Below are 26,503 nucleotides of genomic sequence, written 5' to 3'. Positions count from 1 at the left end.
AAGGCAAGACGTGCCCAATAGCACAGGGTAAGGGCCAGGGCTCCTCTTCTGCAGAGCACCAACATCAGAAGGAGCACAAGCCTCTAAAAAGGGAGACAACCTTCAGCAAAGCGCTGCGGAAACTGCTTTGCCATCAGAGACCACAGAAATCACCATGAGCGCAGCAAAATGGGAGAAGGAGGTCTGTCCAAAAGCAGGGCATGGCAGGACCGATTCATCCCTGAAGCCAGCAAGAAATAAAGACGGATACAGCCCAGTGCGCCCACCCGGCAGCAGTGGATGCAGCAGCCTGGTACCCGCAGCATCTCCTCTGCCGTCTCCGCCTGAGTGGGACTTCCCCACCCCACGGGCTGTGCAATGGGGGAGCGAGGCAGCCATCAGCAGTACACACACCAGTAGGTAACTAATACTTTTATGCAGGTAACAGTCTGGGACACCAGCAGCTGCTACTAACGAACCGCTAAAGGACAGATTTGCCTTTCTCTCCCTCAGTGATGGGAAATGGTTTTGGTTTTGCTTTAAATGCCACTAAGAAGACAAACAGAAGGAGGACTCTGAAGGAAAGGGAAATGTTTGCGTGCACCCAAAGGCTGCCGAAAGCTACTTCATGTGCACGAAGGTGGTTTTCTTTCTGCTACAGTACAAGTGCTTGTGCCTCAAGTATAAAACGCAAGCCTCCAAATCACACAGACGAGCTTCTTATTTTTATTTTTAAAGTGATAAATAAGGCACTGTACTTTTAACTAAAACTGCCTGGTTCCAAGTTTAAAAAAACTCCAGGAACGTTCAAACTGCAGAACCTTCCTTCTGAACAGCAGAGCCAGACAGGCCAACCTCTTCTCTGTCCAAGACACATCTGCCGATGCCTAAAATCACGGGCGTTATCCGTTAACTGCGGATTTTTAAAGGCTTGCTACAGCTTATAAAAGCAGCTTTAGTTAATGCATGGTAAAGGGTTACTACTATACATCAGTTTTGTACATGGCTACCGGTTCTTCGCTATTTCGGGTCTAGTCGCGAGCGTTTGCTGTGCGAACAGTCCACTTTTGCCCTCAGCTTCCTCTTGCCCTGCGACCCGCTGCTCTCCTGCATCTTCTTCATAGACCTTGTCAGGGTCTTCCCACTGCTGGGCTTCTTGTTGGCCATCTTCTGCGACCGCGTGGAGGACTCCCCCAGGGGCTTCTGCTTTGGGGACTTGGCCAGCTCCTCATGGCCGGGGGGTAGCACGGCCCGTCTGCTCGTGTTCTCCTTGCCCTTCCGCATGGGGAGCCGCACCTTCTCCAGCTGCCTTTTTGGGGCTCTCTTCTCTTTCAAAGACATTTTTCTAGCCAGTTTATTACTTCTCTCCATGGCAGCCTGCTTTCGGGTGGCGGGAGCTTTCATGCTGACCTCCGAATGCTTTACTTTACTGGTCTTTTTGGCAGGCAGCCTGTCCTTGGTGGAGGAGCTGGACCGCTCCTGGGTGCTCCCGCTCTCCTTCAGCATCCTCTTCTTCCTGCTGAGCTGGAGGTCGGCTTTGGGTGAGGGGTCCTCCTGGGACCTGCTTTTCCCTTTCCGCCCCTTCCCCATCCCATCTACTGATGGAGATTTAGCAGGAAAGGCATCTGCTTTGATCTGCAAGGCCAACTTTGGAGACATCAGCGGGTTGATGCACACGCTCTTCCGGCTCTGCTTGCCCTCCAGGGATGGGTGGTCCCCCAGGACATCGCTCTTCTTCTCCACCTTCACCATGCGGTGCTGGGCTCGAAGTTTGCCCCGTAGGTTGGAGTACTTGCGCAGAATCCTGGTGCTGGCCTGTGTGGGCAAGCTGGGAGCAGGCTGGATGGTTTTGTCTTCGCTCAGGTCCTCGGTGCTAGAGTCAGTGGGAGATGCCTGGCTGGGAGCAGTGGCTTCTTCAGCCTCCGCTTTATCAGCGTTCTCCCGAATTTTGGCCCAAAGTTTTTGGTTCTTCAGGTTATTCCGAGCTGGAGTAGTGGCGGCGAACTTCTTGAGGTGCTTTTTCAAACGTTCAGCTTGCAGTGAGCTGGGGTAGAGACTGGAGGAGGAATATTTCTGCATGGGGACTTTGATGGGGGGGATCTCCCCTGGGAGACGGGTGTTGAGTTTCTTCACGATCACTAGAGACCTGGTTTCAGTCGTCTCCAGAAACCACTGGCAGATGTCGGACAGCTTAAAGGCCTTCATAAACAGCATCTGGACGGGAGAAAGCTTCTGCACTTCCAGCGAGCCTCTACTTTTCCGTGTCCTTTTCTTGCTTTTCCAAATCTCTTTCAGTTTGTCGGCTTTGTTCTTTACCTTGGGGGTTGGCTGCACCTCCTTCTCCAGCTGAATCCAGCCCTTCTGAACTTTCATGTACTGGGTGTTGAACTCAGCAATGAGCTCCTGGTTCTCCTCTTCAGCACACCACTCCATGAACTTTGGTTTGCTGTCAGCTGTGTCTATGTCCTCCAATGCTGGGGAGCTGTCATTCCCTGAACTGCTTTCATCCCTCAGTTTGGGGATCGCTTGCATAGACTCCCTCCCTGCTGTGCTCTTTTTTGCAGTGTCTACAGGTGCGGGTGCGTGTCTTAAGTTATAAAACTGCAGGGCAACCTTTTTGTGCTTTGCAGCCTTTGCTGGAAGATGCTTGCTTCCACCTCTGCTGCTGGGACACAGAGGGGAATTTGCCACTGGCTCGTAGCTCTCCAGCTTGCCTGTGTCCATGGCACTGTCGGAACACTCCTCGTCCTTTGCGCTGGCATCGCCTGGTTTCACATCCACTTGCTCGGCATCATTTGCAGGCACGCTGCTCTCTGGAGGGAGGAGAATGCTTTTCTTCTCAGAATCAGCCTGGACGCTGATTTCCAGCATCTCATCTGGTTGACTTTGGCTGCTGTCAGCAGGGGGGTCGTCTTTAGAGGAATTTTCTCCCTCTGCTGCAGTCTCTTTTGCTAAGATGCTTTTATAGGTTTGTCTGGTAGTGACGCCATTCTCCTCGCCTGGCCACTGCTCAGCGATGCTCTCTGGAGCCTGGCTGGTGCCTGGCCCATCGCTGGTTTTGAGCAGCGCATCGGGGAAGCAGTCATTTGGGAAGTGGACGGATGCTGCCCCATCCAGGTGCACTTCTCTCTTGAACCGCTTAGCGCAAGGGCTCTTGGAGAGTTTGATCTGAAGGCAAGGAAGCTGCACAGAGCTGGAAGAACCAACATCCTCAGCACTGCCCTCGGCAGGTGACTGGGATTGCTGGCTTCGGAGACGGCGGTCCGATGCCACAAGCACTCTCCTTCCTTTCTTTCGCTTCTTGTCTGGACTGTCTTTGGAAGAGACAGAGTCTTTCCCTGCAGTGTCTGAGCCATCGTGTTCAGGCAGTGTTTCCTCTTCCATAGAATCTTTTTCACCTGCTGGGCTGCCATTCTGCACTGCCTCCCCTTCCAAGATTTTGGGGAGGGCTACGCTGGCCGCCGCAGGCTCCTCTTGCTCAAGGGAGCCATCGCTCACCATGCCCGATAATTCGGCTTCTGGTTCAGCATCGATGCTTTTGTTCACATCCATGCACTGCAAGGTAGTAGGGGGCTCCAGGGGGCTCTCCCTGTCCACAGTGGCAAGGGGCTCATCAGGAGCCTGCCAGCCTGGAGAGCATGGGGAGGGCTCTGCCGGACACAGACTGTAGGGCTCTGCATCCCCTGCACCTGGAAGCTGGGAAGGATCCCTGGCACCGTCATGGTCCAGGGGTGCTGTGTCCGCAGCGGTGGAGGGCTGCAAGGGGGACTTTGGCTCCGGGCTGGTGGGGAGGTCCAGATCAGTTTGTAGTTCAGAGCCTGGGCAACCTCCCTCCCCGCTGGGTGCTTCTGAGACGGGAAGGGCAGCAACATCGGCAGCCTGCCCACTGCCACTGCCGTCCCCGGAGGAGCCCAAGCTGCTGCCAGCCTCCCAGGGGATGGTGCCTCCCGCTCTCGTCCCCCCTCCTTCAGCAGGAGGGGAGCTGGGGTGCGGCGAGCCAGCCGAGCTGTCCTCTTTCTGGGGGCTGGGTGGAGCAGAGAGGGAGAAGAAGGGCATGGCCACAGCGGCTTCCCTCGACCGCAGCGCCCGGGTATCACGGGGCTGCACGGAGCCTGGCTCAGCTCTCTCTTTTGTTTCCCGGCTGGTCGGTGCCCCTTTAGCCAGGAGCCTCAGGGAAACCCTTTTCTCGCCTTCCCGTCCCGCCTCCGCAGACCCCCCCACCGAGAGCACCAGGGGCGGCTTAGCGCTTACGAGGGTCTCTGTTCGCAGTGCCAGGCTGCTCCCCTTCTCCTCCGCCCGGGAGCCCTTAACCAGTGTGCGGACAGTCGGGAGCTCACAGCACTCCCCGTTGAAGTAATACCCCCGTGTGCTCTTCCTCGCCGTCTTGCGGGACGACACCGACCGCTGGCTCTCGAAATGGCACTCGGTGATGGGCTGGCTGATGTAGACCACGTCACACTGGTTGTCGTAGTCGTTGATCCTCAGCCCTGACGCCTTCTTGCTCTTCCGAGTGGATCTGAGGGAAGCTGCCTTGGCACGGGGGTGCCCGCCGGGGGTCCGGTGGGTGGCTGGCGCGGTGCCAGCGGGCAGCCAGCTCTCTTTGGACTTTTCGAGCGGGCCCTTGTCGGCTGGGTGCAGGTGGCAGCCTGCCTTGCCCTTGGCCATGGCGTGCAGGTGGTTTTCTTGCTTTGGTCTCGCATCTTGTTCTTTTGCGTCTAAGTCCTGGTGCAAAGATGCTTTCGAGCTGCATTGCAAAGTGTTCTCTTTGTCGGCTCTGCGAGGGGGAGTCACCGCAAAGCCGGGATCCCAGGACTCTTCTGGCAGAGCTCTGAAAGAGCTCTTTTGGGACCCCAGACAGCTGTCTAAGCTGTCCTCGCTGCCGTTCACATTTGCCACTTTGACCGAGATATAACCTTCCACGAGAGTCTTACCTGCTAGCTGCTCTTTATTGTCCTCACACTTTCTGACACCGGCTTCTTGCTCGTGTCCAGCAGCTTGCTGCCCTTCCAGGCTCTTTGCGGCATGATGGAAATTCAAAGAGGAAGAGTTCAACGTGCTGAGGTATCCTTGGGTGGAGCTATCCTTTGGACTAGCAGAACGAAGCCTGGTGACAGGGAGCTCGGAGAATTCCCTTCTCAAAGCAGGACTGGAGCTCTCTGCTCTGTCCAGAGACTTCAGCTCCACCGGCTGCTTCGGGGCTTGTCCCGTAACATGCAGGGGGCCATCGGACCCCGACTGTCCTGGGTCCGAGGAAGAAGGGGGCTTTGATTCAGTACAAGTAGCACCCTTATCCTGGTTTTCAGTGCTTCGCTGGCTACAACCAGAGCCACAAGTAGAGGCCTCCATGCTCTCAGATTCAGACAACTGCTGGCCTTCAGAGTCTGGTTGTACTTCAGTGTATATGTCGTTTAACACACGAATGAATTGCTTCTGGTGATGTGTACACAGTCTGACCATAAACTTTTCCAGTGGAGACTTCGGCTGATTGTTAGAGTCTATTGCTATTGTCTCTGCTGCATCCTCACTAGAGAGACAAAGAGAGAAGCAGTCAGTTAGATGTTCCAGAGAATAAAAGTTTATGCTGCAAAACTGGAATAGACCTTCTCCTCCCACTCAGGCATGTCGCTTGCTTGGCCTTCAGGTGAGATCAAGCACCCTGTTGTCACAGGGCTGGCAGGTATCCCTTCAGTCCCCAGTGTGTACGCTTACGTATGTATACAGCTGGCAGGACATGGACTTGTTTGTCTCCCACTGCCAGAGCACCCAGAATTACACTTCTGCCTAGGACATCCTGAATTTCCCAGTGAGAATCAGATTTAGTATCTGCACGGTGCCCAGTATAGAAGGCCCAGCACTGCTAGGACCCATCAGGACGATTGCACGCCTCTGCATGCTCGATCTGCACAGACAGGCTGGGTGGGAGCAGAGCAGCACCCCAGCTGGGCAGCCAGATGCCAGAAATCTTGAACTACTGTAAGTCTTCCAATTCTGCATACGCCTCAGTGGCAGAAGACGGGTCTAGGGCAAACTAGGCAGATCTGAGCCTCCTCTGTAATCAGTACAGAAATTTTGGCGAGCTCCCAGCCTGCAGGACATGCAGGCAGCAGTGCACCCACATGTGGTGCAGTGCCTTACCATTTACACTGACCTTTGATTTACTGCCATTTAATAAAGTGGCTCTGCAGCTGATAGTCGCTCAGAAAGGTGTGCTGCTACAGCACAGGATCACTGCCACTAGCTAGCTCTCAAACCGAGGCCATTACCGTTTACCTGCTTGGGAGAGGCAATTAATTAGGACTTATTGGTGGAGAGGTTAAGGGATAATTACGCAGTGTTTGCATGAACTCATCAGGAGCACCGTGCCAGGTGCTGTTATCGAGACTGTATCTGTTCCCAACGGCAGCGCAAGCGATTCCCACCCAGTCCTCGCCACATCGAGGGGGCTGCGCGCCTTGGCACCCACGCTGCCTGGCACAGGAGCTTTGCCAGCAATGCTGGGTTCCGTTGCAGTAACAGTGCACTTTGCACCTCCTGGCCTTGTACCGGAGGAGTGAAAGTCGTTTCCCCCCACTACAGCCTTGCTCTCCCCCGCCAGCATCAGACGCTGACCTTGCTCACTTGGCTGGGTCGAGGGGGGGCAACGCTTATCTCAGGGTTTGGGGACAGGGTGGGGAAAAGCAGTTTTATCTGGAGTGGATTTTTCCTCCCGACGCTGCCAGGCGCAGGGCTTGACGGGTGGACAAGGAGGAAGAGCCCCAGCTCGGAGGAGCCCTCGGCAGAGAGAAGGAGGAGGGAAAGCCAGGGACTGGAGCTGGCTGTACCCGGTGGTAGCTGGTGTGCTGGAGCCGGCCCCGGGCAGCCCTCACCTGCTGCTTACTGACTGCTTGCTGGCTGCTTTCTTTGAACTGACAAGCACTGGGGAGGCACCTCCAGCAACTCGCTTCCCCCTGGGCTCCCGGGCTCTGCTCCCAAACTCGGCAAAGGGAAAGGCACCAGGGGCACCTTTGGGCTCCGGGGCTGGCCGGGTGGCACCCAGCCTCCTCTTTGCCCAGAAATGCTAGGCTAAAGCCAAGCCTGCCCTAGAATCTGCTAGGCAGCCCTTCGCCTTGCAGTTTCCCCAAAGTTTAAACCGTAATGAGGCTTCGCCTCTCAATCACGGCTGCTGTTTCCTTGGGCAGGGTTTTCTCAAAACCGCCTGGAAAGGCTGAGCGAGCTCAGCTTGCCGAATGTGCTTCGGCACCTCCAGAACCTACTCCCGGGGTTAGCGATAAACAACGTACCTCTAGACTGCTTTACTACACCCGGGCGAGAAAAACGCCCTCCAGCAACCGTCTCAACTGGTTCTACCTGGTGCAGCGATGACTTTCAATTTGCAATGCCTGGGATTAGTTTAAATAAAAATGCTCAGGTACAACCTGGCTCCTCTCCAGAGCTCTGCATGGGAAGGGTTATGTCAGCCAGGATCTCTTACACAGCCCAGCTCCTCCCCTTGCCCTGCTGAATAACAAAGGGGATAAAAAACCTTTCACCCCCCTGCAAGAGGAGGGCTTGGAGCAGGGGGCTTGGCGAAGAGGCAGAGCTCAGCACAACTTTTTTTCCACCTTTGCAAAGAAGGTGGTTGCTTTCCTCTTACCTGCTCGCAAGCCCAGCTCCTAAGAGCGGCAGCCATCTTCCCCCAGCGAGCCTGAATTTATAACAGCAGTGGCAGAGGTGTGGCCCTGCCCCGGCCCACCCCGCTGCCACGCTCCCCGAGCAGCCTCGGGAAGCGGTTACAGTGGCAAAACAGCCAACTCCCTCCTTTCCAGGGCGCCTTCGGGTGCTACACGCAAATGGCCATGAAGGAAAAGCCCATGGCACAGGTGACGCAGTTGCTTGGGTGGGTGGTGAGGAAGAAAAGGTGAGCTACGGGCTGGGCGATGCCTGGTGAGGGAGGAGATCGTGGGTCTGTGTACAGAGTCCCTAATTTGGGAGAAGGGACCGAAGTGGCCAGGCGCAGTCCTTCCTTGCCTTGCAGCAGTGATGCTGAATGCAGTCAGTCGCAGGTCACAGCTGCTTTGCACGGGCGTGCAGGGCTGGAAAAGACCCATGTCCTGCTCGTATGGCGGAGGGAACCTGAGGTCCCTGGTCCCAAAGGCTCCAGGGTGGCATTTCTGCCTTGCCTTCAACTACTTTCTTCCTCTGAAGTGTGTCTGAGTCCCTGGTGCTCATTTTTACCCTATTTGCCCCACTGTACTCGAAGGAGTCAATCTGAGATACGCACAGTTTGTCAAGTTGTAAATGTAAAAAACAGAGATAAATATTTTTCCTGCTTGATAAAGGAAATAAATCCCTTCAGCCTTGATGCTCTTTGTCCTTAGAAGACCCATCTCACACTCCATGACACAGTTCACCTGCTTCTGCAGGCATGTTGCATTCAGGGTCCTCTGCTTTTGTATCACTTTGGCTCAAAGACAGGCTGCAATTTCTCACCTTGAGCTCATCTGCTCCTTCCCCAGCCCACCCCTGTTCAGGCACTGCAGGCAGTATCCCCTTTTTCTCAGTTTCAAAGGATAACCTTGAGGCTTTCCCCGCCACCTGCAGCCAGGCTCTAAGCACGGCTGGATTCCACCTCGGTCCTTCCTCTCCCCGTCCCTCCGGGGTGCTGAGCCACAGCCTGTGCCTCTCCATCCCCAGATCTCTCAGACACAGCTCTGTGCTCCCTGGGACCCAGTAATCTGTGCCCCTTGGTACTTGCCCAGTATTTCCCACCATTACTGTCTGTCCTAGCTATTATTACTAAATAAAACATGGCCACAGCCATTGTCTTGCCTGGCAGACGATGGACGCAGGACTGCCTGCATCCTTGCTACTTAAGGCAGTTTCAGAGAAGAGCATATTTCATGCTCCGGTGTAATAGAAGAGTTTATTTCAAGTGCCCCACGGCTTCAGTCAGGGTTGTTTATGGATTGTGTAAACTGTTGCAGAGAAACTATTTATTTATGTGGCTTATCAGAGAGGAGAGGAGAGCTGATTGCAGAGCTGAAGTGCCTTCTTGGGGGAAGGTGCCAGCTACTAACAGGTTCCTCAGCCCTGCTGGCAAAGGCGCAGTGGGAGCTGAAGATTGACTGCCAAACACAGAAGATGGGAATTGGGAACACGGTTTTAAACAGGAGGAAAAATTGCTCTCAGGAGGCAGCCACTCCTGTCTCTGAAGAGCCTGCCTTTCAGGAGGCACAGGTCAGCCCAACAGAAGCTGCTGGGCTCAGCAGACAAGCGAGGGAGTCTGGGGCAGCCCATACACGTCTGCAGCATCTCCCCAGTGCCCACGCTCATCCCTTCCCACAGGGCTTGGCTTGAGGCTGTCTTGGTTTTGGCTGTGCATGAGGAATGTGTCATCCCTCTCAATGGCTGGAGAAGCCACAAGCCTACTGCAGCTCCATGGCTGGGGGGAGGTGACTTACTGGGGACCCTCTATGCCTGTAGCCAAGCTGCGAACACAGTCACAAACCCCTGTGGGGTACCCAGAAGGATTCACTGCGATGGGAGAGATGACCCACCTGCCAGTGAGCTTTTCTGCAGAGCCTGGGAGATGGTAGGTCTGTCCTTTCTGGCCACCAGCTTTGAAAGGTGCCTACACAAGGCTGTGGCTGCTGGGGGCTTCTCTGCTCCTGCCCCCCAACGCCCTACTTCCAGCCCTGCTGCACATATTGCCTCAAGCCAGCAGAAGACACCCCAGCATCCCAAGCAAATCTGATCGCCTGAGCCCCTCGCTACCTCCTGGCTCTTCTAGCTTTCCCAGGGCAGCCCCGTTCTCTCCTCCTTCCCCGCCTGCTGCAGAAGGTGTCAGAGGCATCAAGGGGCAGGAGCTGTCAGAGCCGCAAACGGAGCTGTTGCTACGCAACCCTGGCGGTGCAGCAATTAACGCTGGGGAAAACGTGCTGTGCTCTAAAGCTATTTGCATAGCTGCATGCTGCAATACATTTGTTTGCATTGTGCCTCTACTGTTTAGCGGAGTTTGAAGTCAACCATCCTCCAGCTCTTGCTGGGGGGGAATCCAGGGCTTCCAACAAAGGCCACGTGGTTGGGGATGATGGGGCTGGGGGAAAGCAGGGGTTTGTCTGTCCGTAACACCTATAGACTGCACAGGTATAGGATTTACATATGGGAGGGGGCAGGAAAGAACAAGTTAATCTGGATTTCATCCTCTGCAGGCTGAGGAGCTTTGCCCACCTTGTGGAGCCAGCTCCTGCCATGCCCCTGACCCGCTGGTGGGGTTGGCACATCTCTCCTTTTCTGGGTGCACTGGGGTGAGACTGCTCTTGTTCTGCTTGTGAATGCCAGAAAGAGAGCTTTATAGGCAGCCCAGCCTGCCTGTGATTCAAGAGTATTTTGATGGGGAGCAAGGGGGAGAAGAAAGAGAGGGAGAAAGAAATCAACTGGTTCATATCAACCTACCTGGGATGCTGGTCTCCGAAAACCTGACGATTGCCAACTGCAATCTTCTGGTTTGCCCACCCCAAGTTTCTCACTATTGCACATGAAGCCTGTGCCCTTTTTGGGTTTCTTTTTTTAGCCCTTGAACATTGGTTTGATTGATTATAAGTTTACAGGTATGTTTTGTACCTCAGAGGCACAAGAAGCAGCAGCAGAACAAAAGTTCAAGGCTAAGTGTTTCTGTTCCTTTCAGACCACTCTAAGCACCAGGATTATAGTTCTGTAAAAGAAACAAAACATAGCTATAAACTTATAAAATCCAATTCAGTATTTTTACAGGGATGACCTCTCCCCTCCTTCTCCTGCTGTCACAGACCTGACTCCATGCCAGTCGGTGGAGCGCTGCCTTGCACCACTCAAAACCAGAGGTACTGCTGGAGTACCCCACCAAGCCAAAGGGTGCCTTGGAAACCTGGCTAAAAGCAGATTTGAGAAACGTGGATGACTAAGAAGAAAGCCTAACTTGCGAGTGATGCTCTCTACCAGCTGAACTCAAAGCACTGACCATGCCCACTTCGACCCCACGGTCAGGGGCAGCGTCTCTTGCTGCCCTCAGGTGGCACTTCCAGCCCTGCTGGTTTCAGCCACTTCATTTATTTTTCAGGGCGAGTTGAAATATAATTTTTGCGGGATTGCAAAGGAAGAGCAGCCTCTTAAACGGAGCTCGCTCACCGCTGGCAGTCAGGTGAAATTACTATCCCAGGGCAGCAAAAGGCAGGCCGCGTTGCATCTTCCCTGCTCCATTTGACATGTGGGATCGTGCTCAAACCCATCTTAACTCACAGCTGCAGCAAAGACCTCGTGCTTTGAGAGGTGGAGGTGAGGGGACACACGTTTCCTTCTGCTGGTACCGCTCTGGGATGCGGTGATCCCTTGCAGGGGATGGGCAAAACAACCGTGGACACGAACAGTGTAAGCCACTGCAGCAAGATTTTCTGGAGCTCATCTCTCAAAGCCCCAATTAAAGGCTGACACTGGATGTACCAGTTTAAATGCCTGTATTTCAATCCTCAGAAATATGCCTGGCACCTAACACTCCCCACACAGATGAATGAGTCCCTTCACACCTCTGTGGGTGCTACAGTAATTCTCTCGCTGCACTGAAAAAAAAACAGAAAAGCAGCACAAAAAGAGCGGAGGCTCCACACAACAGCTAGGAAGGAGGAAAAGCATTTTTCTTTTCTAAATTAAAAGCTAAAGTTGTGCAAAGCACAGCCAAAATAACTATGGAAATATTGCTGCTGGGTTCTCAAGGCCCCTGAATTTACGCCGTCCTTGGTGACGCACGTGAGGATGGACTGAGCTTGCATTTCAACTGAAAAGCAGGAAGAAACAAGTTATAGATGGGTTTTGTTTGGTTGGGGTTTTTGTCAGCTGCATGTATTTGTCAAGGTATCCAGGTTGTACAATAAGCCAACTGACTGGATAAACAACAGACATCCATTACAGATTCAGACTTTTAACCCTTCAGAGTAGTGTCTTTTATTTGTTTGTTTATTTTTAAAGTAGTTAAACATTTAAAATCACCTTCTCCCCACCTGTAGCCAAATAAAAATCAAACAAACCAAAATTGGTTTTACATAAAAAAAAACAATAGCAACCTCAAATAAATTTATCTTTTTTATATTCCTGTCATAGCTCCCTCCACTCCCACCTTCCCCAAGTAACTAACCCAACCGTATTCTACAGCAGTTTATCATCACTTGTGGTACTTCTAATATAATATTTAATGACTAATTAAAAATCTTACCACTGAGCTATTGCTTTAAAACCAAGGGAAATTTATCATGTTGGAAACATTATTCTACACACTAGCTTTCAAAGCCTTTCAAGAATTGTCCTTGCTAATTTTTCTAATTATCAAGGACATCTGGGATCTTCCCTTTAAGGAAAAAAAAAATTACCATGAGTGTTTCTCTCTGAGGCAGTACTTAGCATCTTTCCTGAGCTAGGTGCTCCAAAAGAATAGATAGCACCAGAAGACCAGAATAGATAGAAAAACAGACAGCACCAGAAGACAGATAACAAAAGTGTGCAGGGAAAAAAAAAAAAAAGTTCTTACAATGATTTTCACAGCTTTGCACATATTTTAAAAAAAGCGACACCCGGTTAAGGCAAGGGAGAACGAACCACAGGGACCAGTCCTATGGCGCAGGGAGGGATGCCCTGAGTCTCTTTAACAGTCCCAGGTAGGAGCTGGGAACGCACGCTGGCTCTGGACCCAAGGTGAGGCGGGTGTAAGGGCTCTCCCCTGCTCCTCAGCCCATCGCTGTCAGCTCCCAGTTTGTCCTGCAGTAAACTGGGGCCAAAGCTCTCCCTCCCCAGCCCTGGGGCATGCACGTGCAGGTCAGCCAGAGCCACTGCAACCACAGAGGTTCAACAACAGACAAACCCCTGCCAAAGGTGCGCTCATCTGCACCAGATTAAGGCTTGCGAGCAGGATATGCCGTGCTGTGACAAATCCCACCTTCCCCCCCTGCGCTGCACCTACACTGCAGGGCTGCACCTGCAGGGTGGAAGAAAACCCAAATGCACTGGACACCCTTCCCACGGATGTTGCTGGTCCCAGCTCCAACAGGCACATCACCACGCGCAGCCACTGTCTACTTCTAGAAGTCTCCAAGGATTTTAAAGTCTGCAAATATCCAGGATATTTTTTTTTTTCCAACGCGGATATGAAAAACCAAATGCAGCAACGAGGTAAAGCGCTCGCTAGAGCTAAACATGCTCAGCACAGCCAGTCACCAAAGCTTGGGAGGGGCCAGTGGAAGACATTTGGAGAGCACAGGGTATCTTGGGTGTAATTAACAGACGTTGGGGGATATGACCCCATTTCAGATAACCTGGAGATTCAGATAATTGGGCCTCAGATAATCAAGGCCATGCTGTTAATAGAAACAGTATCACAATTCCTAACAGCAGCGTTCCCCACGTGCCGAGGCTATACCTCCTTGCACGAAAATGCCTCGTGAAATATGAATTAGCGGTTTGATACATTTCCGTATTCTCTGTCAACTGCCGGGCTGAGCAGCAAACCCTGTTTCTGATGCACCACTTTGGCTGGCTGCTTGGGAAATAGGTTAAAGCAAAGAAGTGGATTGCAGCCTGGATGCCTGGGGACGAGGCTGTCTCAGAGCTGATGGGCTAGGTAAGCTCTATCTTGAAATTGGGTTAATTTAACTGCCATTCAACTACCATTAAATGATGTAGGTTAATTTTATAGTCAGATAACTATTAAGAAACCAAAACACAAGGCAGGAAATGTCTCTATGCATGCCAGCGGGGAGAGGTTTCCTCTGTGCTAATGCATACCCCCTTCCTTCAGCTCAAACCTCTCATCCTTCCATTTCTGCACATCCCTCCCATCATCTCTTTTTTTTTTTTTTAAAGCCGTGTCATTACACACTGTTGTCCTTCCTCCCCCTCTTAAGAGAGTCTATTCTCCTCTCAAATATTCATCTTGGTATCCTGGCCCACAATTATTTTTCTGCTTTGTTTATACTGTCAATGCTAAAGGAAGACTAACAAATACAACCTCATCTGATCACAGCTAATGCCCTCTAAATAAGGTCCCATCTCCCCCACATATCAAATATTTTTCCAGCTATGTGGCAAACTGAGGCAGGGAACTATACCTTGCTTAGCATGTAACATGCCGTCACCACTAATACACACAGTTTTCTTTAGGGTTATTTACCATATTTAAAGCCTCCTCGATTTTGGCAGCTTACCCTTTATAATTGGATGCCGCAGTCAAAATGTACTTTATCTTTGTGCAATTTTCTTTCCCGCAGCATAATGATAGGTATTGTTTGTTTCTTTATGCTGGGGACAAACCCATCAATTGCTGGTTTGCCATAAAGAGAAAAATAAAAGGAAAAAAAATTATCAACAACAGCTTATGCCTGTGAAGGAACAGATCCCTTGGAAAAAGCCAAAGTGACTCATCACTCCTCACGCACAGCGAGGAAGGAGCAAGCACCAGAGCCAGGCAGATCCCCCCCGAGGTGCCTTCCCAGATTGCCTCCCTCTGACTTCTGCACCTCCCTGGTCCCATTGCTCCCACCAGCAGGAACGTGAGTCCCTAACCTTTGCAGAGGAAACTAAAGCGACGATGACCCATTAGCACACGCTGCCCGTCGAGCACTCACGGATCTCCTCTACCGCAGACGTCTTTTATCGTATTAGCAGTAAGTGCACTACACAAACCCTGAAAGCTCAGAGAAATGAACTCATGCTTAACCACGCGGTGGTAACGAGACCACAGCGCTAACGGGATGTTGGCATTTTTACTGTGCTTTGTATTACCAGGGAAATACAGAATGTGACCAACCCCAGAAATTGCAGCAAAACCACCTGTGAGAAACCCTCCTCGCAGTGACTCACACGTTCAGATGGCAACACCAGAGCCCAAACCAGGTATGCTGTGGGGATTTTTGACCCGCAAAAGGCTGAGTGCCAGATTCCCTGTTGTCCTGCTGAGGCCTTGCTGCTCTTATTAATCTTGTGAGCAAATTCCTTTTTTTTTTTTTTTTCCACTCAGGAGCTATAAAAGAACAGACAAAACAGCCAAACCCCAAACCTCATCAACCTGCTCTTTGGCAGCACTAAGCCACTACCTTTGTCGCTTTGTGCTAGGTTACATTGATTTTAAACTTTGTTACTAATTATTATTCCTAACTGAATAATAAGATCATGAAAAGATCCATGAGGCGCATTTCTTTTAAATCCAGAGTTATGTTATTTTTGCTTTTATCAATTAGCAATCCAGTCTACATTCAAACAAAGTAAAGGCACTGACATAAGGTATAGGTAAGAAGGCTAGGATTAAAGAGCAGTTGAGCAGTCAACCTTACCGTACACACTCATCTGTCTATTAGAGAACAGCCAACACAGGTCCTGAAACAGGAGCAAAAATCTACCTTTTTTTTTTATGCATCAGCAGAAAAGCTCACTGAATTCCAGCTAGGCAGACCTCCAGCGAGCAGTGAGGTTAGGTAGCTGTCACCATGGTCCAACAAGAACTTTGCTACTAACAAACACACTTCAGGTACCAAGTAAGCTGGTTTAGCTTTCATAGGCTGATATTTGATGGCTGAAGAAAACTTGTATTTCCGCACACAGTACCTTGGTTATGAGAGCTTCTTATGCAAAACCAGAATCCTACAGTGTCATTTTTTATAGTCTCCTTTCGAAGTCAAATAGTTGTTTTAAACCACTGCTAAGACCTCACATGCAGCTACTTGCTTTAAGGGCCTGAAAAGAATCGAAGGGAGATACCACGCACATCTGAAAGCATGAAAAAACGATACCACCACCTTCACCTAAAAGGGGAGCACGGCAGACACTAATGGATTCTCCAAGCGAGCACCTCAGGCTTAGATTGCAGCAAGGGTCCCAGCACAGGTATCAGAGGTGTGTATGAAAAGCCCTTTACACGTGTGGGGAAGCTGTTCGGCTTCTCCTTGTGTCAGTTTTTCCCCTGCAGAGCCAGAGTAACTCTCAACAATCAGCATCAGAGCCTTCCTCTAAAGCTCAGTGAGAAGAAAAGCACAGTCAAAGGCTCTGCTTTAAGAAAAGAAACTATAAAAGCCCCTTTCAAAGTTAGGAATGTCATTCCAAAACGAGTTAAGCAAGCCCTATGCTTTATTAGCTGGGCAGGAGGGATCTGGGACACGTGACGATGGGATCTTGGTGCACGTCAGCACAACAAAAAAACCCGAACCAACCTCAGCAGGTGTAACAAAACTGCCTATTTAGCACTATAATTTTTACAGACAGTTTGCTGATAACGCTGCACAGACAAACCACTCCTGTTGGCACAAGGCTGTGTGATCTGCACCTGAAGGCAGGAGCCCAGCAAAGGTAGGCATGCAAGCCGCGACTGAGCGAGCCCAGGTGACAGCAAGAAGGGAGACAAGGCAGGAGCTGCCACACGGGCTGGGAGAAGGATGTCGCTGTATCCACCATGGGCTCTCGCACGGGCTGCAGCCAAAGCCTCTGCCCTGTCCTTCACTGCGATCCTGGGGGCAGGCGGTAGGTTACAGCCCGAGACTGGTCGGTCCCTCGGGGAGATGCAGCTGTACTTTCAGACAGGCAACTTTTGCATTTTCAGACAGCAGTGCTTACATTTCGACGCTCTGGAACACACCTTAAGCGCTTCTAATTTTAGCTGGGCTTTTAAACAATTCCTGGAGATCTGAGTTGTAGCCATCTCATACAAAAACCTGCCTTTTAGTCAACTGTGAATGGAGTAGACCCCCTGCAAGAGCTGCATAACGCCTGCAGAGGAGGAGGAGGCGGCAAGAGAAGATTTTAGAAGTTTTCTTTCAAATGCGACCTGTAAAAATAAGATGCAATTGTTTTCTGGTCCCTCTTCATGATACTTACAGAGAGCTTTTAAAGGTTGTCTTGTCTGGGGTTTTCAGGGAGGCGGGCAAGGAGGAACTTAATTAATTCATAATTCACAAGTGTGAAGTCATTCAGATTTCTTCTGAACTTCCTACTAGACAACTGAGAACATCTTGGATTTTAAGTCACAGAGTCTGCATCGAGTGTACCAGATCAGTGGAAACAGTACTCCTACAAAAGGTGGTATTTGGGATCCTTCCAGCATTGTAAAATCTATTAAAGTGTCTTGAGAATAACTATATTAAAAAGACCAGCTTTTATTTTAATCTCTTTGCCATCTTCACTATATCAGACTCTGTATTCCTGGATTTGCCCTTAGCACTTCAAGCTCTGTTTCTGAAACTGCTTTTGGTCTGTACCTCTGTTCCTCTGCACATGAGTCACATTCCTAAACAGGTCCAAGAACCTGCTACTCGCTTCCAGTTAAAACCACAGTTCAGCAAGTACCCATGGCTGGGCATCTGCCAGAGCAGTTTGCAGATTAAGAAAGTAGTAATTTGCTGAAGTATCTTCCTGAATCAGGATTTAAATCCTCCCACTCCTCCCAGACCCACTTTTGTCACATCTCTAGGAAACCAGAGAGCTCAGCACACTCAGGCAGGAAAGCCACGGGTGATCCCCCGACGGAGGACGCCGGAGCAACCCACACATTGCTGCTGTTTGACTCTGGGCAGCCACGACACGAGGGCTGGGTTTTGGTTGCACAAGAAGATGAAATTGTGATGCCCAGTAATTTCCTTAATTGAATCAGCTTTACTCACAAAGCTTCAGTTGATTTCCAACACAAGAGTATTTCAGATCCTTCACGCTGAGGTCAGGGAGGTGCCTGCTCTCCAGTCTAACATTAATCCCAACACTTGCAGGTAGTGACCTGAAGCTTTCCACTCTTCCCTTGACCGAAGCACTCACTTTCACAAAGAAGCAACCAGCAGAGCCTTTCCTTTCACATCTGCTAGAGCATCTCGATCGTAGAAAGTGACTCAGGCATACGTGTGGGTACAGTGCATGGCTACTCCATGAAGGACGTTACTTGAGAAGGTGACTAGATATGCTCCTGCGGGTTCAGAAGAGGCAGCTGCCTCTTCCAATAACAAGTGGAGCAGTTCGAAACCCATCCCGAGTTGGAATGAGCTGAGGAAAATTAGGAGAAGAACTTTTAAGCTGCCTTACCGGGCTAACTAGGCTTCTTTTCTACTTCTACAACAGCAACAGATGCTTCTTCCTGCACCTGGGTGCATCATCTTGTGCACTCTCATCATGATACGCATTTGTATTACAGAAAACAGCTTTAAAGGAAGAATTCGAGGCTGTGTTCCTTTAAGTCTGCACAACTTCAGTTTAACAGTGCAAGACCATCAGCAAGTCCTCCAGGAAAACCAGAAAAACTTGGTATTTCTGATAATCGCAGGAGTAAAAGTGTCGATTTAAAATGTTCTTGGAAAAGCTTGCAGAGCGTAATACATCCTAAGGAATGGCAGATGGGAACACTGTTCATCACTTTCAAAGGCTATTTTCATAGATTTGACAGATGTATTCAGACTTACAGAAAAAAATATCATAAATGCTGGTTTACAGCACAGGGCTTTCAAGCTATTTACACATAAAGACTTACTATTCCCAAATAAGAGTAAGATGTAGTCTCTAGTCAAACCAAGCTTTTCATTTAAAAGAGATCTGCCAAGTAAAGCTAAACCAATGACAACACCCAGCTACCTTACCGTTTCGCTTTTTGTTTTTAGTACTAGGATACAAGGAATACAACAGTCAGTTTGTAACACAACAGTTATTTAAGGATCTTTGAAAAAACAAAAAAAGGCACTGAAAAACCATGTTAGCACATGCAAACCCTAAATTCCTTACTTTTCAATAGCACAAGCTGAGAAAACCAATTTCTCAGGAGAAAAGAAACCTGGGATAGACAGTGTGCAGCACCATAAATTTTCCTAAAGCTAGGAAATCTCTATGCATCACTCTCAAAAATCATCCTAGGACCAAACACAAAGGTTAGCAGAAATGACTAAACTCACCTGGGTTCCATTATACACCACTTACTGTAACCTACTTTTTAGTATTCAGCATTTCTGTATCAATAATGCATAATGTCAAAAGTAGTTCAGCCCGAAGTACGGCCACAAGAAAGTAAATACGGGTCTCAAAGAAGGGCCAGCTGAAGTGTGGTGTCACCGCTGAACTCACTGCACGCCCCTGTGCAGGAGGACAGAGTCACTGGAGCTTTCTGAACATTAATCGGGAGCTGGGGACTTGCCCCCTCTGCCTGGGGAGAGCTGGTGGCCGCAGAGAGAAGAAAAGCAACACCAGTGCCTGCTGGTGCGAGCGAGCAGCTCAGCAGCCTCCCTCAGCCCGGTCCCATCTCCTCTGGCACACAACCAGCCGCCCCAAGGGACCCTGCCCCGCTGCCTGACCCAGCCGTGCCCGCCAGCCGCACCAGGCCAGGGCCAGGGCTCCCGGCTCGGCGGTTACTACCACCACTCCTGCCGTCACTCAGCACTAAGTGCGCAGCGAACCAGCCTACATCACTTTTTTATTTTTTTCCCCTTCCCCCCAAGGACTGTTTGTTCTCCACTGGATAAATTATTTACTGTGAAAGAAATTAAGGTGGCCAGTAGGGAAGAGCACATTAGAGTATGGGAGTTCATGAGCCCGGGCTGCTACGAGGCAGCGTTTCAGCTTTCACATGTATTCCCTACCCAGCTGCTAAAGCAGCTTTATCACCAATCCTATTTAGGACGAGAACCAAACAGAGCATGGAGGAGACTAAAGCTCCATCCCTCGCCCAGAATTTGCCTCACCTTCTATTTTCCTTCCTCCCCTGCTTCTCTCAATTTGCGATAGTTTGCATTTCATAACCTTGGATGATTAGTGCGGGCATTTAGAAAGTACACTAGAAACAACAGAATTGGAACCCCTTAAAGTTTTTCACAACAAAATTTATTAGAAGAATAGTGGTTTTGAAAAGTCTAGCATCCAGTGAAAACTACCATACACAACGTTACAGCTGGGAATGTGTTTCCAAAATGACATGGTCAAATAATACAATGGAGCCATTAAATCTTACACATGCACAACAAGAGAATTAGCGCTTTGACATACAATGCAAAAAATAAATGGACCACATGAAATAAAAATTTAAAAGTACTTATCACATACATTAAGACACAGCTTATTTAGTCCAGTCAAAAAATCAGAACTGCATTAAAAAAATTAATGTAGTGCAATCAAACCAAAAACCTTAATTTGTGATCATAAGTGCTCTACTACATAAAACATTGATCATAGCAAGGAACAAAAAATTCAAATCACACAGTACAAAAAAAATCTGTAAATAAATATAAACTACAGTACAAGAGAAATATTAAATTATACAATTCCGTCAAACTGTAAACAGTATATTGAAATGAGGTCCATAAGAGTAAAGGGGGGGGTTCCTGTTTTTTTTTTTTTTTTCCCATGACACTTGAACTTCTAGAGGTCAGAGAGAAATGCCATTTTCCATACTCTTCAAAGACTATGGGTTACATAAATAGAAAGAGAAGACTTTTTAGATGTAAAGTGTCAAATAATAAAGCAGAGGTGTTGCTGACTTGCGACTGCCAACAGATCCCTGCGAGAGCAGAACAGCAGATTTTACTTGAGAGTTCCGCCTCCCCGCGAGCACAGCACGGTGGCCCATCACTACAGATGTTAAGTGCCAACACTTCTGAACTAGTGCTCGGCATCAGAGAGGAGACGCCTGCTGAGGGTCTGGTCCTACCGGTGAGGTGGAAGAGGTTACGTACGCCATTACCGAGCTGGACCTCTGCTGATTATCTGACAGGTTTACACGCTCGTCATACGAACACCAACTTTGGCAGAACAATTACTAATAAACTCAAAGCACTCCCGGCCCATTGGTTTCCATCACAGTGGCCAGTGCACAGAATTCTCTAAGGACATTGCATAACTAGAGTGTAGAGGTCAGACAGCCAAGGACCCGTGCTTGAGGTTAGAAGTAGTTATGGTGAGAGAGAAGCAAGAGCCACGTTAAGAAGCTGCCTCTGCCGTTTGCAGAAACAGTTGGGAATGTATTTCATTTTTAGCTGCGCTGGCTAGTAGTGGCATTTTAAAATATATAAGTTTAAGATAACATATATACTATATATGTATATAATATAATACATATTATATAATATACATAGGAATTTCTTACAATACATACCAGGAACCCCCACGCGATCTGCTCAGTAGTAATAACTGAATATACAGAATGCCACTATAAGTGTCTGAGGCACTGTGTGCTGGAGAGTAAATATGCAGCTTTAAAATCCGTTTGGCTGAGTTATACCTGGATACCTGAACTGAGTTTTAAGTTGACATTCATCAAGGATGTGCTATCAGCACGTCAAAAGAAAAGCAAAACAAAATACAAGTCACTGCTAGGTTTAAGAAGAGAGTACAAGTACCTGAATTGAGTGAGGATAGTGTGTAAACTGTCCCTGAGGGTTTTTAAACAGTGTGTGTACAAGTTGGATTCCTAAGAACATTAGTTTAAACTTACATTGCGGACTGATAAAATACCAATGTCTGACAATTTAACAAGTGGAGGTTAGAAAGAGTTATGAGCAAACACTCAAAACATATTTTATACATTTTAAAGCAGCAGTAAGCTGCTGTAAGCATACATCCCATCAGTACAAGCAACACATGGGACTCAGATAAAGGTTTCTATTTGCAAAAAGCCCATCATATATCGATAAGTAAAGAATATTCACCTGCTAAATTAGAATGCACCTAGTTACAGACTAGCAATTCAAGATTAATCTTTTTAATCAAATACTTTGCTATACTTTGCTATTACATACTAAAATTCCTTAAGCTCACTAATGCTGGTATTCTAATCTATTTTTTTTTAAATGCTCCCCCTTCATTTAAGAAATATACCATTCCACAACTTAAACATTAAGATCCATTTTCAGTCCTCAGATGTAAAAAGCATGTCAATGAGTTTATATTAAAAATTTACATGGTAAAAAGGCTTGAATTTCAGCCAGAGATTCTAAATACTACTCATTCCCTGAAGGCATAAGGGAGAAAGAATCCCTACCCATTTTTCTTGTGATATAGTTTTCAAACTGAATGTTAAACAATGGTCCAAAATGATTTTTCAGTTGGGAAACTTCCCTTTCCCTACCCATCATCCCAGATTCCAAATGTCAAGCCCTGAAATGGCCTATTGAAATGATTAGTTAAAAATACCAGGCATGTATATATATACATCCCCTGTCTGAACTTCAGAATATTTTGTCGTACTAGTCTTTGAGAGACAGATTAGTATCCCAAGAGAACTTGTGATCTGACCTGAAAAGCCATTACTGATCCTAGATTGTACGTTTAAAATACCTCATAACCTGAAGACCAGATTTAAGTAAGACTCTGGCATTGTAACAGAAAAAGTGCTGCAGTTATTTGTCCCTTTTCTGGTACTCTAGAATAGGTCAGACAAGTGCTTTTTATAGTGACAGTAAAGTTTACATGCTTTCACACAGGCATAGAAAATATTAACTGCAAAAATATTGGAGAAATGTAGCACCAAGTAGTTGATAAACTGTATTAGTAGCTGTAGTAGTGTCTTCATTACTTCCGAGTAGGAAAAAACATTACGTTAGACTGTACTAGGTGATGACTGCAGAAATGATCTTCTGACATTAACTTTTCCTGCTCCAGTCAGAACGAAGCCTGTGTCCTAATCCCTGCTCCATAAGGTAGAGTTATCACCTTGAGTCCTTCTAAATCACACTTACTAATTCAGTAGAGACAAGCACAGGGGCAGGAGTGGGGATGTTTGCTTTTAAGAAGGTGAATGAAATGCCCTGGACAGGCCGGGGGGGGAGGGGGGGGGGGGGGGAATCCTTCTTCCTAGTACATTGCCCAGGAAAATTAATTTTGCAACCAGTCTGAAAGATTTTTGTGAGGATTGGATAAAGCTCTCTTAATATGAAGGTTTTCATGACAATACCTGATATAGGCATAATTTTGGACGCAAAGTCCAAAACTGCTGCTGTAATACTGGTATACAGACTTGGCCCCAGTGAGAGCAAGAACAGGAGAGAGGGAGAGAGATGGACACTGGAATGCTCTAACTACTTACAGTTTTTTCTGGTATATGTGGAGTGGATCTATGGATCATTTTGAGTCCACACTATCTCTCTGCTTGGTGATCACAGTACATCGTGTTTATACACCAGATAATTAGAAATAGTAACTCTAGTGGTTATTTTATTTGCTACATCCATCAGAACTGCATATAACTATGCAGCTATATATATATGCATATATAACTGCACATTTTCAGGTTTCTGAAGGTTCTGATTACTGAGCTTTCAATGTAATTTGAGATCAAGTGGAAACCTTTATAGTACCAAAACTACTCTCAAAACAATTTTTTTTTTTTTTTTTTTTTTTAGGTACAGCTTTTTAAACCACCATTAGTCAATATTATCTACTGGTGCCAAGACAAAGCCCCATTGACCCAGACTGAAATTACATTTAGTTTCCAAAACATTTGTGAGGAAAACTTAGAAGTTTCTGATCCTCACGAAAACGAGGGAAACAACCCTTCCCATTCTACCTCTCTAACATTTGGCAGAGAATTTAAGCTATTTAAAATATCGTGACAAAGCTTTCAGTACAGGTTAATAATTTTGCCTTCATAAGAGTCTGGACTGCAACAAGTGTATGCATTCTTACACTGAAGAGTTAAAAGTTTTGTCTTCACTGAAGAGAGCTCTTTACATTACAGATGTAGCCACACTGTCTTTGAGAAACAAGGGAATGGCACAGTGTTTCCTTCGCTCCTTGGACACTGTGTTCTTCTCCTAAGACTCAAGGACATCTTAAGAGCATTACTTCAAAGTAAACTGGAAAGAAACACAAGGTAATTCCAGTTTTGCCTGTATAACAATAGTTGCAGATGATATAAAAAGAAATTAAAGCATAACTAAAAAGTTGTTCCAATCTATACAAAGTTTACTCAACCCTAAAGCCCCTGAATCACTTTGCCAGCTCCTGCGAATTTCCAGGGAACGGTGATGTACTCTCAAGCTCTCATGAAAGAAATATTTAGACTCAAGTGTTGGCCTGCCACAAGACAAAGCACAGACTATTCCTTCTCTGCTCTTAACCAGCCTAAACACATGTGCAGTTGCCTCCCACTGGAAAGCTCTACAAAAAAGGTGGCACAGGAGCTGCGTGAACACAGAAGCTGAACGTTTTCCCTTGCTAGAGGCACTATCCTACCTGTACACCCGCATTGTTACAAACCATTTGTTTTAAAATTGTCATGAATTCAGAGTTCAACTTCAGGTCTAGCAATAGGGTTCGTAATGCAAGCATCAAATTATGAGTTCTGCAACAAGAAGAAAAGAAAAGGCATACCTGTATTGCTTATTCAGCAACTTCTCCTGCGCAACAGAGAAAAAATGAGGAATTCTAAAGGAAACTGTCTTGGGCCTTTAAAGAAAAAAATCAGGAAATGACTGGAAAATAAAATGTCTTTTGACAGAAATAAAATTAAGTCCAGAAACATGTCCCTACCATACCTAACCGGAACGTTCAACTCTATAGCTGTACTCAAGCATTATGGCCACAATAATGCCTACAACACTGTGGAATGAGGATCCAGCTGGCTGAAAGTGAGGTAATAGTTTGTAATAGGTCAGAGTTCTAAAAAAGCACTTTTACATCTTACAAGTCCAAATTAAAAAAAAAGGACACATTTCATACATGTTGGGCTTTCTCACCAGAACTGTACGATAATTAACTCCACACCAGGACCCCTACCACACTAAGCCTTACTCATCTTCAATTATATGCTGCAGCAAAGATTTACCAAGCGACACCTAAACTTCAGTACAATATGAAACTTGATTCTTAAAACTTTATACACACAAAATATAAAATTACTTTTCTAGGATGGGGTGGGGGAGAGGGATTCTCCTTCATGATACTTGGACTGAAAAACTAGTTTTCAGAGACTGCCACAAATATTATTCACAGTTTCTCGCTGTCAGGCTTTTTCAGCTACATCAACGTAGTACACAACAATACTGTTAAGTCCAATAACTACATCGGATGGACATTCTCGGGAATAAGAGAAAACTAGTGACGAAAAATACCCGAAAGGCCTCCTCCTAACGACGTCTTGATTTTTACAGGGTTGCAGTTTGTCTATGTTACACGTTAATGCGATTTCAAAAGAGCAGCAGGAGAAAGATTTTAAACCCTCTCTCCTGTCCAAGTGATCCAAGTAACATAAGCATCCACTTACCAGAAATAACATGAGAAACAAGGCTTTTGTTACAAAGACAGCAGTGAACCACACCTTCCCACACCAAAATATGGTCAACCAGGGATTTTGGCCATGCAAACTGCTGGTCAGCAGAAAAATAAGCATGCTAATGGACAAACATTAATTCCAATCATATATTTAAAATGATCCCAAATACTACTAGTTAGCTACACTGAAAGCGCCTGTAAAAAATATGTAGTGAAAAATGAAACAAAACATTAGTGATCACTGCAGCACTTAGAGTGATACTAGTCTTACGTGATGAATCACCTCAGAGAAAATACATCAGATGGGACTTTGAAACAAAAAGGTAACATTAAAAGGTGCACCTGAATATTACAGACTAAATTTACAAAACCTACAATAAGGTAAAATATATATCTTTTGAATATTCAGCAGCTTTTTTTTAAATTTGTTTTTATTTTTTGAGAGGCTCATGAAATTTTAAAAAGGGACCACTAACTAATCTCAACCATGCTTCACAAAACAATAATGGCTATTTCATATTGCAGTTACCAACGTAATGCAATTAGTGCTTAAAAAATAATCTACACTTTTTTCTTTTTTTTTTTTTTCCTTTTTAAACAGAGACCTTTGGAGGAAATATGGTTGTTCAAAAGCTTCTCGAAAAAGAAAGATTACCTGAATATTAAGTTATCACAGATCAAGTGTTGTGTTTAAAAGCTTTGCAGACATGAGTATTACAATCTTCAGGTCTCAGGACATTTAAACTGAGAAAGTTACGCGTTTGGTTTGTTGTTGTTTTTTTTTTTTTTTAAATCCACTTTCTAACCAAAGCAAATAAAGAGTACTCAACTTCTCACTATCTATTTACAATTCTTAGCCTACAGTCTGAAATGACAAGACAAATTCTCTTTTAAAACTGCAGCATTAAAGGGTAGGCACACCATTCTTCTGCTGCACGATTGTCACCCACTTAAACATACACATACAAAATATTTAGGTTAGTAAAATGAGCACTCCACATACACTACAGTGACAAGTTTTATAAAACTCAACTCATGTTGCTTAAATAAAGACAACTGCAAAAGGTTAAACCTCTCTGAACAGTAAAACTGTTACTTTTTTTTTTTAAACTTGCAGCAAACTTTCTAGCATAACCTCCAACAGCAGATGAAACCACACGTTTAACTACACCTTTATTGCAATCCCCAGCTAAACTGGAACGTATTGCAGAGTTTATATACTGCTACTGAGCTTAAACTGCTTTAAATGCCAAGATGACAGCTAGAGAGCTACAAGGAACCAAGATTTTGAGTACTAAAATATATTAAG

The 26,503-nt window shown here is 47.0% G+C and overlaps 1 protein-coding gene across 1 annotated transcript in view; it reads right to left on the bottom strand.

Moving 5' to 3' along the window:
• Positions 1-829: 829 nt before the first annotated feature.
• LCOR (ligand dependent nuclear receptor corepressor) overlaps positions 830-26,503 on the bottom strand; it is an 80,474-nt gene continuing 54,800 nt past the window's right edge. The window contains exon 7 of the mRNA XM_086466865.1: positions 830-5,503. Within this exon, the coding sequence (XP_086322991.1) occupies positions 1,000-5,503 (4,504 nt within the window). The 3' untranslated portion in view covers positions 830-999. The remainder of the gene's footprint in view (positions 5,504-26,503) is intronic.

This window comes from Leptosomus discolor, chromosome 6 (assembly GCF_034619465.1).
Source record: "Leptosomus discolor isolate bLepDis1 chromosome 6, bLepDis1.hap2, whole genome shotgun sequence".
Taxonomy (NCBI): Eukaryota; Metazoa; Chordata; class Aves; order Leptosomiformes; family Leptosomidae; genus Leptosomus; species Leptosomus discolor.
This window is presented reverse-complemented; position numbering and strand designations above follow the sequence as displayed.